Source organism: Pezoporus occidentalis, unplaced genomic scaffold (assembly GCF_034315485.1).
Source record: "Pezoporus occidentalis ecotype Australia unplaced genomic scaffold, CSIRO_AGI_Poc_V1 ctg21, whole genome shotgun sequence".
NCBI classification, from domain to species: domain Eukaryota; kingdom Metazoa; phylum Chordata; class Aves; order Psittaciformes; family Psittacidae; genus Pezoporus; species Pezoporus occidentalis.
In genome coordinates this window covers 2,316,525-2,328,839 of record NW_026913964.1, presented here as the reverse complement: position 1 = coordinate 2,328,839, position 12,315 = coordinate 2,316,525, and the positions used below count along the sequence as shown (strand labels likewise).

General features: G+C 44.2%; 1 protein-coding gene across 3 annotated transcripts in view; it reads left to right on the top strand.

Moving 5' to 3' along the window:
- Positions 1-2,099: 2,099 nt before the first annotated feature.
- Positions 2,100-12,315, top strand: part of PLEKHD1 (pleckstrin homology and coiled-coil domain containing D1) — a 35,032-nt gene continuing 24,816 nt past the window's right edge. Inside the window, exons 1-3 of one of the 3 annotated variants that reach the window (XM_062619193.1) lie at positions 2,100-2,114; positions 2,812-3,272; positions 5,018-8,450. In XM_062619193.1, the coding sequence (XP_062475177.1) occupies positions 8,299-8,450 (152 nt within the window). In that variant the 5' untranslated portion in view covers positions 2,100-2,114; positions 2,812-3,272; positions 5,018-8,298. Of the gene's footprint in view, positions 2,115-2,811; positions 3,273-3,904; positions 8,451-12,315 lie in introns of those variants that run through there. The other 2 variants (XM_062619195.1, XM_062619192.1) reach the window with 2 other exon arrangements.

Genomic DNA, 12,315 nt, shown 5'->3' with positions numbered 1-12,315 from the left:
TCCATCTTTCTGCTCTTTTCAGGCACTGAATCACAGCTCAGGTTTCCTTTTGGCTGCCCTGCGATCCTACTGCTTACCTGTTCACAGCTCTCCAGAGCTGCTCTCACCCTTTACTATTGACAGTTTTTCCTGTAAGGCAGTTTACCTTCTTCCGGTGGTATACAATGAAATGAAAGCCTTTGTTAAGCCATAGTTACCTAAATGTTCTCTCTAATGCTCCTCGTGGTAGTCATTGTAACTGAAAGTGGATTGTGTTCTTGCTGTGAAGAACAGTTGTCTTCTCAGGCTCCTGAATTTCCCTGGAAGGGTTTTATTTGCCTCAGACATAACTTTAAATTTCAAAAAATAGTTGGAAATTAAATTTTAGTAGTGATTTCGAAGAGGTGCTCAGGCAGGGCATATAAGGAGAGGTTTGGAAATGAATTCTGTTATCTGAGCAAAAACATGTGGGGACAGTTGTAGGGTACTTTATTTGGTTGGAAAAAAAAAAGTTTAATGTAAGACATTTCAGGCTTTTTAAGGTTTGCAGTGTCACACGGTGTTTTAGCTACTTCACTCAAGCGATAAGCAGCCTTTTCAGCTAATAGCTTTTTATTTTCTGATTAGGAAAAGTGTAATATTTCTGTATGCTGTCTTAATCTCAAGAGAATGCAATTAATGTAAAGTCAGTAGGAGAACTGAAACAAATGAGAGTGTTGCTGTTATAGGTAGTACAGGCAGATGCAAGAAAGCAAGGATGGGAAGGTGGTATTTTCCCAGATAGGCTCTTGGTTTTTAGGCAAGTAAAATTCAGCTTTCATGATGAAGCATTATGCCGTATATTAACATTTTTTTTCAATGTGTTTAATAAAAGTGTCAGCTCAGTAACTGGAGACTTAACCACTGTAATCTGTAGTAAATCCTTTTGGAGATGTGAGGAAGTGATTTCAGTGCATTTATATTACAAAAGTTACCACTAAAAACCTAAAGAGCAAGGCGTTGTAGTGGTTCAGGCTTCCTGGTGATGGCTGTAGAGTGTTCCTTCATTTGTTAAGGAAAAAAAATCATCAGCATTTTTATCGTACTCATTAGGGATGAGCGCAGCTGCAAGAGGTTGAGCTGTCATCTATTGTTCTAGCTTACAAATTAAGCCATTCTTCTACTGCAAGCCTTACCCAAGTATCCCTGCAGGCAGAATTGCACAACATTCCACCCTCCTTATCACAGCACTTCTCCCTCTTGTCTGAGCTGTCTAGAGATTAACAAGCCTTTTCCGTGGATGGAAAAAATGGATGGGAAAATGCCTCATTCAGGAAGCTTGTAGAGCTAATTAAAAATAAGCTGTATTATGCTGACTGACACCAAAGGTACACAGTATTTAGAAAGTCTAAAAGCAGAGGTGAAATTCTTAGAAAGGGGAAAATGCTGGTAATTATATGATTACATTTATGTTGGAGTCTGCAGAAGTTAATGGGCTTCTGCTGTCTGAAGGAACATGTTAAATTAGATACTTGTGGTTCTACTGGGCTGAAGAGGATTGCTAAAAACACTGCTTAGAACCTTGCTAGTATCGTACACCTAGCCTTACTGTACCTCTTAGTCAAAGCTTTTCTTGTTTGCCTCCAGAATTTGAAGCTCTAAGTAGAGCAAGTCATGTTTTATGACTGCAATGAGTAACCCATGTTCTGTTTCTCTTTTGACAGAGAAACTGAGGGACCGCTGGTCTTGAATGAAACTCTGCTTTTGTGCAGAAGCTTCACATGAACATGACTTGGTCTCTGCAGCTTCCACTACTGAATGAAGATCTACTGAGTGATGTCAAAACGGCTAAGGAGTGTGCATCTCCAGTGGGCAGACAGTAGCCTTGGCTCTCATTTACTTCTTGCTGGACTGTTATGTCAGATCTTAAAAATGTTGATGGTGCGCCAGTTGTTTCCCTGTGTTAACATGCAGAGCTATTATGTTTTCCCACTCCATTATTCTGCCAGGGAAACTAACAAATTCTTCTTTTTGCAGATTTCTTTTTTTTGGCTGGCCACTGTACCCAAACTGCTGCATGCATGTGGGTATTCTTGTGATATTCTGGATTTAGTACCAGTGTCAGAGGTGAGGAATGGTGGGTGAGAGAAATCAAGGTGTTAGTGTAAGAACTGGCACATAACCACCGGAATGGTTATGTGAGGTGCTGTACTGCAGCGCTGGGAAACCAGGGGCTCGCGCCCAAATCTGGCTTCGCCCTTGTCACATCGCGTTCTCAATTTATACACTAAAAATTTCGTAACTAATACATATTCAACACAGATTACATCATTGACTAATACATATGCATCAAGGATTGCTATATCAGTCTATTACGGCATCAGCCTCTTTTGCGCTTGCGCAGCCCCCTCTGGTGGTCGCCCTGATGAAGTAAGGAGTCTTCCTCGGATGAAGTAAGGAGACTTCCTCGGCTTGTCCTTTTCACCTTTCTGTTCTTTGGATACGTGTCCCAGCCATTGTGTGGGCACTAGCATTTTCTTATCTTCCCTTGACTGCCTCTGGTATGTCCTTTTGGCGATCTTAAACTTAGGTTCTGCTTGGGTAGAGTTTTACAATACATACTCCCCTAAATACACCCATACTCCCCTCACCATATATAGTTATGTTAGCTCTTGCTACCAAGACTACCATTGTAACTTTTAGTTATAGAGTAACTATGATACAAAACGGCAAAGTTACAACATCTTCTAATATGCAAAGCCTCACTATTGATTTATAAATTTCTCAAATATAATCATTTTACTATTTTATATGATTATTTTATTGTAAAAACGTCACCCTTTTCTAACAAAGGTACATACTTCAGTTGGGTAGGGGCATTGCCAGGCTGGACACTAAGCCCCAGTGTACTGAATTCTGCTTCCGTGCCCTTGTTACAAAGGCAGCACTTCTTCTGTCCTCAAAATTAATAGAACTAAGTAAGCAATTGCACCTTGAAACATTGCTCTGTCCCCCAGAATAACTGCTCTAAACCTGGTCTCTGATCTACTTGCTAGATCTTGTGTCATGGTACCACAGGGTGCAAAGGGTAAGGAAATCCTTCAAAAGTGCTGCACTGGCATCTATGTAGCCTGTACTACTTGTGTGTGTCGTAAGTAGTCCTTGACTTGACTTCAGTGTTTTCTGTGCAGGAGGCTGCCAGCAGAGCTGGCTAAGCCATCACTGCTGAGCTGTGTCACCTAGTCAAACCATGTCCTTGGTAACAATCTGCTGTCACCTTTGAGATAAGGCTGAATAATGTTGATCGCAAGCAGGTAAGGCACAGGTAAAATGAAATACTATAGGAAAGGTAGAAATGCAGCTGGTGTGCATGCTAAGCAGCTCTGAACATTGTTATAAAACCTCTTTGGGGAAAGGTTTGCTCTTCCCCATCCCTGTGCACAGATTCAGCAGCTCCCAGTGAGGAGGAGTGCTCCCATGGCCGCTATGGCCACCGCAGCCTCAGGAGCAGCGTGGCTGATTGGGTACCAGTCACCATGGACACGCAGGAAGGGAAGGGAGCATGTGCTGGTGGGTTCAGAATCTAAAGACAGAAACAAAGCAAGCAGGTAGAGCTGTATTTATTTACTGCTCTTGAAGAGGCTGTTGGTTGGAAACAGCCTATTTCACTATTCCAGAATTCGTGTAAGCTGTGTGATCACTTCATGTCTTTTAGGCGTGATGAGGGGGAAAAATGGTGTGTTGCTGGAAGCCTATGGACTAGCTTCTGGAGGAAGCTTTTTCAAATGTAGCTGACCACTCTGGTGTATTCTGACCACTCTGGTGTATTCTAAAGTCCCTAAAAACGGCTGTTGAGGAGAAACCTTAAAAAACAAAACAAAAACCCCAACCAAACAAAACCCCTACAAAAAAAATCCCCAAAACAAACCAAAGAAACACCCCCCAAAAAAAAACCCAAACACAGAAAAGCCCAAACCAGCACCAGCAAAATCCCAGAATGAATAATGAATGAGTCTTGTTCCAGAAGAGAGCTCTTAGTAGGATTAACCCCCCTCCTCCCAAAAATTATCTCCTTTATATGCTGAGAGAAATGATCGTTGGCTATGGTGTCAGCCCCTGATCAAGCAAACCCCCAAAAGCCAGGCTCTGAGCGTTTACTGTCCACAAGTCTGCATGCTATCAGATCCTTTTGCTTCAGTAAACTGACAATTTATTTTCTGTTTTCCTGTAAGTCTCCTGAGGAGGTGCTATATCCACAGCTATAGTTTGATTAATATGACTCATGGGCCATCCAGCATGGATCTGAGTGGATTTGAAGGTCTGGGAGCTGGTGGAGGGCTTTGTCTGGAATGGGATGCTAGGAGCATGTGATTCCTACCAAGGGATGATGTCAGATGGGGTTATATATCTACAAAGGCTCTTTAATGCCTGTTTGCTGAATAGCTTTTCTTTGAGCTCTGCAGGACAGCTCTGAATTCCCATCTGATACTAAAAATTTAATCATATGTAAAAGAAACTGTCAATCTATCACAGCAGACATGGATTGATGGTGGTTGCCTTTGTTCTATTTAAAACAGCATCTGCACACAACTGTACATCTGGGAACCTGGAGCATCATTTTTATAGGTACGTATGATATTTTATCTGCACAAGAATGATATATCATAACCGAAACCTGAGCTGGAAATTCTTTTTATTTCTCCACATTGTTCTACTATAAAGTACTACTGTAAGGCTGCCCAGAACATAAAGGTATAACTTTTCACTTAAAGGAAACCCCACAAATACATGCCTTCTCCTCAGCTGCAGTTAGCCATATGTGTATGCTTAAACTGAAAAGTGGCATCTTCCAGCTGGTGGGTGGCCTGTGATGATGGAGCGTTACTTCTGTAGTACCTTGTACTGCCTGCTGCTTCGAAGGTTATTTTGAGCAAAATTTTTTTGGCCTGATATGTAGGAAAAATAGGGACAGCACATTAGCAAAATAATTCCCGTATCAGTACAACCTGTCCCTCTGCAGGAAGGTTTTCTGAGTAAAGCTCCAGTGTTTTCTCTCCAGCGTGTACAGCTCTGCTTCCCTTACAAGCCATCATGAATGACATCCATGTAAAATCTTTATTATTCTGGAACAAAAAATGTTTTGAAGAAAGCAGGTGAGCTTAATCCGTATACTTGGAAGTTTGGCCACCTCAGGTTGCTGTGCATGTAATAGATCCAACCAAGTAATGCCTTTTCTCCTCTGCTGCTCTCATTGCAAGGCAATTCCACAACTCTCTCCCTGTGGTGGTTACACAGCTTCTCATTTATTCATGGCCAATTTAGGCCAATTTGTTTTTTTGGAAGCATCAACCTTTACCAATACATTAAGAGGGGAAAGAGTGCCTGAAACTAGACAGCAGTCAGATTTTCCCCTTTGGTCTCATTTAAACAAGTGAAATCCTTTTAGTGTCCTGCCATACTATGGATTAGCTATACCTGTGGTCATCCCTTGAGTCCTTTTCTGCATCTCTTCAGGGCCAGGGAATCGGTTTGGCCAGAACTGTACAGAAGGGATCGCATGTGAGTCTGGTACAAGAGTTTATGTCTGCCTTCACTGCTAATGTAGACCACAACTGCACTTTTCTTTTTGCACTGGTGACACAGGATTGTCCTACTAAGGTCTTGTATACTCAGGTCTCCTTCCTCTGTTCTTATTAAATAAGATTGCAGGTTAAATACTAATTGATTATCTCTGTATAAATGTCTTTGTGCTTTTGGGCTGCTAGGTTTCACCAGAGCTTCACCAAGTCTGCTTGTGCTTTCCTAAGGATTTCTTTTTTCCCAGAGAATTCAGAGTAGGCACTTCTGCAGAACCCTCCCCACCCTGTGGTGGACCCTTTTCTCCTGGATGCATTTGTGACACTTTTCTTGATCCTGAAATTTCTGGCCATTGAAGGAAGTTTTGCATCTGGCAGAAGTAACATTGAAGAACCTTTCAGCTGGCTCTTAGTGCCGTTACCTTCTGTGTGTGAGAGGCAAATTGCTTAGACCTGCTGTGCTGCTCTCCTGCTCTTTCCCTCAGACAGGCTTCCGGTTTATTTACACACATAAAGGAAATTTTAACATAACCACTGTTATTACAAATTACTTTGTCCAGTTACAAAATTCACCCCGCTGCTGCTTATTGCCCTAACATTGCTGGCTCCTGCTATGTTTAACTCCTGGTCACTCACTCGACAAGAGCAAGTTGCTCTTTCCCTCCCCTGGAGCTGCCCATTCTAAAGAATTTGCTGTAAAAGCAAGGTCCCTTGCTTGTCCTAGAGGTCTCCAGAGGAAACAATACCTTTGAACATTAAAAAAACGTGAGATAAAGACCTCTCTTTTCTCTTGGTCTGCACAGGATAAAAAGAAGTAAAGAATCAAAGAAAAGAATCTGCTTTTCCTCACTGCAGGTCACTGCAATCAGATCTTTGAATCACTGATGCACTACAATGGCAGGGGCACCGGATCATTCTATACAGGAGCTCTGTGGTTTTTCACTGCACATTTATAAATTAAGGTGATACTCTTGGGCCCAGAATCCTTGTTATCCTTTGTGCAAGACAGATAACTCCAGGGAACTTTTCCCTCTCCTGGCTATGATTAGTATTTTCTTCTCAGTGCAGTATGTTGAATGGTCGCTACAGCATTAATGCTTCTTCTCTTCTGCAACTGTGTTCAAAAGTTGGGGCTCAGGTGAGATGGAGGCAGTATCTGCTGCTCTCCCCTCTTCACCCTCCCCCTTAATGTCACCCTGAGATGGGCTTTGATGCTGCTCAGGACATATCCTGTCTGGGACCAAAGGCCAGTCAAAGCCAGGGTAATAGTTAAGTAACAAAGCACTGAGTTTGCTGACTCTCCAATCTAGCAATCAATAGTGACTTTTATCAGGGACCTGCATCTATAATCTCTCTAATACCAAATGCAGCCTGTGAGCTTGAGGCAGGCTGTCTGCGTTTCCTCTATTTAAGATGCTTTGCAAGTGCCTGTGACCATACAAAATGAAGTGAACCTATGTCCTGTGCTGTGATCTAGCCTGTGGCAAGTTCCCAGGCTTCTGATCTCCAGGAATAAGAAAGGACTGTGTGGCTGCACTGTGTCACTTCTGAATAACTGCATTGGGAAGAGCTGACAGTTAGCAAGTACAGCATCAAAATCGATACATGCAGGATGGCACAGGTTAAAACACAAGCAGATGCTTCACAGCATGCGTCTTTATTGGTTATATAATACCCCAAAACTCCAGATGCTCTACCAGGTACAATGAAGGCAGTTTTTCCCCATATCCTAATCATGGATGGAAGGCAGTGTGCAGGAAGGAACGATCTGATGCCAATGTACCTTCCTGTGGGCATTAGAAAAAATGGGTTCTTTTGGAGGACTGTTTGTATTTCTGCAGGGATGGATGGTTTCAAGAGAGGAGCAAGGACCTAAGGAACCAGAATAAAAAGCTCGCAGTGGGAGTACTAAACAGCAGATGAATGGAGACTTATGTGAGCTGTGTGACATATTCCTATGTCCTTGTTCTATGGCCAAGAAGGAGCTTGTACCAAAGAAGCAGGGCAGAGACTGTGCTTGCCACATCTCCAAGATGCAGCAAGGCATGGAGGCAGGCAGAATTCTATGTTCTAGGTTTGATCAGCAATGGCCCTTTAAGGCTGAGCAGGACGTGCAGCATGGACACTGCCCAGCTGAGCCCAGCAGCCACGTGAACTGTGTGTGATGGGCAGTGCTAGGCTGGCACAGAAAGAGCTTCCCAATGGCAAAGGGAATCTGATAGAAATTGTTGGCTCCCACCCTGTCTGCCCCCCTTTTCCTTGGGACAAATGAGAAGAACCTGTCTCCCAGTGCAAGATTTTGAGGGTACATGTCAGAGTAAGAGATGCCTGACAGTAAAACTTCCAGCTCGCCCTGATTTCTGCCTGGGATACTGCAATGTCAAGTGAAATAACCTTCCAAGCTGGCTCTAGTGCAGAGGTATTTTGCTTTATGCTATTGCTAGGAGCTTTCTCTCTGAGCTCTCTCTGCTTCTCTGTGTTCCTGATCTCTGGCTCTTCGCTCCTTTTCTTTTTTCCTTGGGCTGGGATGTGTGCTGTCTGCAGTGCATCAGGAAGTAATACACAATGAGGAAACTCTCATCATCTGTGCATCAGGGGGAGATTTACTGACTGAGTGCTGAGCAGTCAAGTTATTGATTCAAACCATAGCCCGGTCTCTCCGTCTGCCTCTTGGAGTGGCTGGTTACGTCCTTCTGGTTCACTGCATTTAATCGGATTCCCTGAGCTGCCACGCAGAGGGGGAGAGTTAGAATCAGATCCATCTATGATGTTTGCTTCAAAATCCAGTTCTGTATCCCCTTCTCCATCCATGGAGCAGACAGATTCCGATGCTCTGGACATCAGCACCAAAGTGCAGCTTTACGGTGTGCTCTGGAAGAGACCCTTTGGGAGGCAATCGGCCAAATGGTCCAGGAGGTAAGCCACAGTTGCTGAGGGATGCTCAGGTGAAAAACAAAGCCGAAGGGCATTGCGGTAAGTTAGAGCCTGAGTGCTTGGCTCTTCAAGTGCAGTTAGCCAGGCAGAGACTAGGGGTGAAACTTCAGGCATAGCTTCCCTGCTTTTCTGATGCTTTTCACACATGGCACCCCATTGTGCTTTTCTTTATCTGCCCAGACCCTGTGCTGCATGCAGCTTGGGGTGGAATAGGGATTAGCTGCCTCCTCTAGATACTTATGATTGTTCAGTGAGAAAAAGGGTCAGCTCATGTATTTTGCCCCCAAACTGCTTGACTTTTTTCACTAGCACTTGTTAAAGCTGTTTGAGTCCTTTGGGTGTGAGATGGCTAGGATGAACTGACAGTGCATGTGGGACTGTATGTGCATGTGTACAGTGTGCTGGGGCTTGTGGACCAGTGTCAGTATTGCTGTGCTGTCCGATGGTGATGGCATGCTTGGAACAGCAAAAGCAGACTCACTTCCCTGTGGAGAAGGCGGCTCCAAATTCTCTCCCATCTGGTGTTAGGGAGTTGTAAGCTGCTGCATGTTATCTCTCAGAATCAGGAGGTTTGGAGCTGGAAAGCATTTGCTATAACCTTTTACTGAGGATGGAGGTATGTTCTGTAATGGTGAAATGGTGGGTCGCTTTGAGGTTAAAGTTGGTGTAGCTTGTTCAAATCACTGAATCTCATGGGAGAGTTTTCCATTGGCTATCAAAACGTGAGAGATGACTGTTTATGGATGGTACTCACACAGAAACATGGTACGGCTCTTTATGGAAGTACACGATCCAATGGAGTAAGCCTTCCAGCATTCCTTGATGGCAGATTAATGTCACTGCTGGTAGACATCATTGGCAAATGATTCAGTTAAAAGACTAGCAGCCAAGAACTTCCATTTTCACGCTACCACTGCCAGAGATGAGTTTTGTGACCCAGAACTTGTTGTCATGATCTATTAAACAAGGATAACAGTACTTACCCACCTTCAGCAGTTTGATATCTGCAGATGAAAAAGGCTGTGATAAAAGCAAAGTAATGTTGTTTTTCCCCCCCTCCTCACCTTTCCACTGGGGAAAGGCACAAATGAGTCATTAACAAATGACAGCACAGGAAGCCTGAGCTACTTCTGGACCTGAAAGGCAGTTTTGTAGCCTTGGCAGTAAAGAGTGTCTCAAGGCTTTTTTGAAGAATAAATGAACCTGCACATGAGCAATGTCTGTCGGCTGCCTCTTGTACTTAACCTTTGGTGGGCACCTTTTTGCTGTAGGCTGCATAGTAAACACACCAAATCCATTTCTAGCCCTATCTTTCCCAGTTTTGCTCTGTGTAATAACGACAGTGCTGTCCAGTCTGAACCTATGAAGATGGCATAGCCTGAAAAATAGTCAAATGTCGTTTGGGAAGCAGTTTTGTGTTTGTAGCCACCTTTGACTTGTGTGCAGGTTTTATTCTGTACTTCCCCCCACAGTGGACTTTTTCACCCCAGACGGAATTTGTGCTCCCTACTCAGCTCCCAAACACTGATATTTAAATGAATTATGTCTGGAAGCTAATGCGGCTGGGTTACGGAAAACAAGTGGACAGACTAAAGGAGGGGAAGGTAATTTGCTATGGAGGAGACATTCTTAAAAGGCTTTCTTCTTCCTAATAAAAATTTCTTGCAGGCAAATGGCTTGTGTCTGCTCTCTCTATCATTATTTATTTAGTGCTGTTCTATTCCTAGAAGTCACCCCTATCTTCATCAGGTGGTAAATATTTTAGTGCTAGCAGGTGGGAAGAGACCATGGGGCAAGAATGATGTGGATGGTTAGCTGCTAGCACAGCAGCTGTGGGGCCTGGAGACCAGAGATGGGTCTGTGGGAGATGAACACAGGGGGTCTGTAGGGTTTGGAAGGAAGGAGTTTCTGGAGTAAAACCACTGGAACAGGAGGAGCGATAAGTTTGTTGGTTTTTTTTTTACCACAGGAGAGATTTTCTTTGAGTAAAAAGCTTACATGTTATTATAAGTTGTTTGTGAAGAAGAATAAGGAGCAATTCATCCATTCCCCGGCCTACCCCCCCATGCCCAGCAAGACACAGCTGGTCAGTGCATTATTTCATGGAAAGGAGAAGTTTCCCACTCCAGTTAAATTAAGAGGGAAAAATGGACTGTTTCTAGATGCAGTTGAGGATCTGATCTCTGAGCAATATAGATTTTGTCCTGACGTCTTGGACTGAACAATAGAACTACTCCTTGTTCTAAGGAAAGTCTTTCCAAGCAATGGGAAATAAACCAGCATGTAACAGGAGGATTGACCACATCAGGCCATCAGCCATGAAGATGTGGCTGCCGAGATGCATGATACTTACTGCTTGATCCCATTCATTTGGCTGTAGCAGCAGTGCTGCTGGAGACAGAGAAAAAAAAAAAGTGAGTGTTTAAGGGAAAGATGGAGCCTGACTGGATAATGGATCAAGGAAAAAAGTCCAGGCATGGTGTCCAGTGCTTTGGAAATTGAAATCCCAGGTCTGGGGATTTTGCAGCTTTGATCAGTCAAAGCTTGGGTCACTGCATATTCTTGGCCCTTGATTTACAGTTCTCCTCTTTCCACCAACTGCATTCCATTCTTCCTTTGAGTTTATAACAAGCAGTTTAGTCAATTCAAATACAAAAGTCGCACTGGTACTGGCATCAGCCTGGCATGGAATGAAATGCACAAGGTACAAACCTGCTCTGGATGTTCCATGAACAGGGCGCTGTACCTTTGTAGGTAGGAAGTGACACATCTTTCTCTGCTGTGAATAATCCCAGCTCTGTATAGGCATGTCAGGTTCTAAGATGACTGTCACCATTCAGGTGTGAGACTCTGGAGCTAAGGGGAACAGCTCCAGGACGGCATCTGCCCAGTGGTCAGTCAGAGTCAAAAAAGCAAGGTGGGGCATCGGGAATTGAAAGGAGAAAAAGTACTGCAAAATATGCTGTTGCCTCTGAGTAAACCCATCAGAGATGCCAGGTTACTGCTGGAAGGAGGGAAATGCAGCACAGTTGAGAGAAATCTCATCTTCTCTGCGGCCAGTCCTGGCTGTGGCACTGCAAAGCAGGCACATAATCTTGTTTTCCAGCAGACTGGTTACCAACAGTCGGTAGATGTGGTCACAGGACAGATGGAAAGGGTAACTGTTTTGGACTGTTTTCTGCTCTGAAAAAAAACCTAGAAAGCACATGGCTGCAGAGCAGTGTGTGCATGAGCAGCACATGGGGAGCAGGAGCTGCTGAGGCAGCGGTGCTCTGAGTCAAGCTTCCCTCTTACCCTTCTCAGCTTCCCACTTGGCTGGTTGCTGTCAGGAAGCATCCACCTCTTCCCGCTCCTTGCCTGGCTGCCTGCCTCTGCAGCTGCCAGGCGCCAGGAGGCAGACAGGAAAGCCTGGAGCTGTCAGGAGAGGAACAATGAGAGACAGGTACTGAGGTCTCTGAGCTGACATGCTGATAAAGAGTCATTTGCCTATCGTTTTCATGAGCTGTCCCTAGGGAGAGAGAACCGGGCTGCTCTAGTAACTGGGATTTGCTGCCTGTGCTCCTGGACCGGTGCCCGGAAAACCACCATTGGAAGGAAGGACCAGTGAGACTGCTGCAGTTTTATAATGTAAATACTTAACTCCGGCCGCTGTCACTTCAAACACTCTTACGAAGATTATCTAGTTAATCTTGTTAGTCCTCTGTGACACAAAGCAAGCACTTTGTCCCCAGAGATCAGGTATCTCTACTTGTCCAGTAAGGAGTTGTTTTGCCTAATCCTGGCAGATCACGCCTCTGGCTATAGATCCAAGTTACTCAAGACTGTTACTGCTCCTCTGCTGATTTCA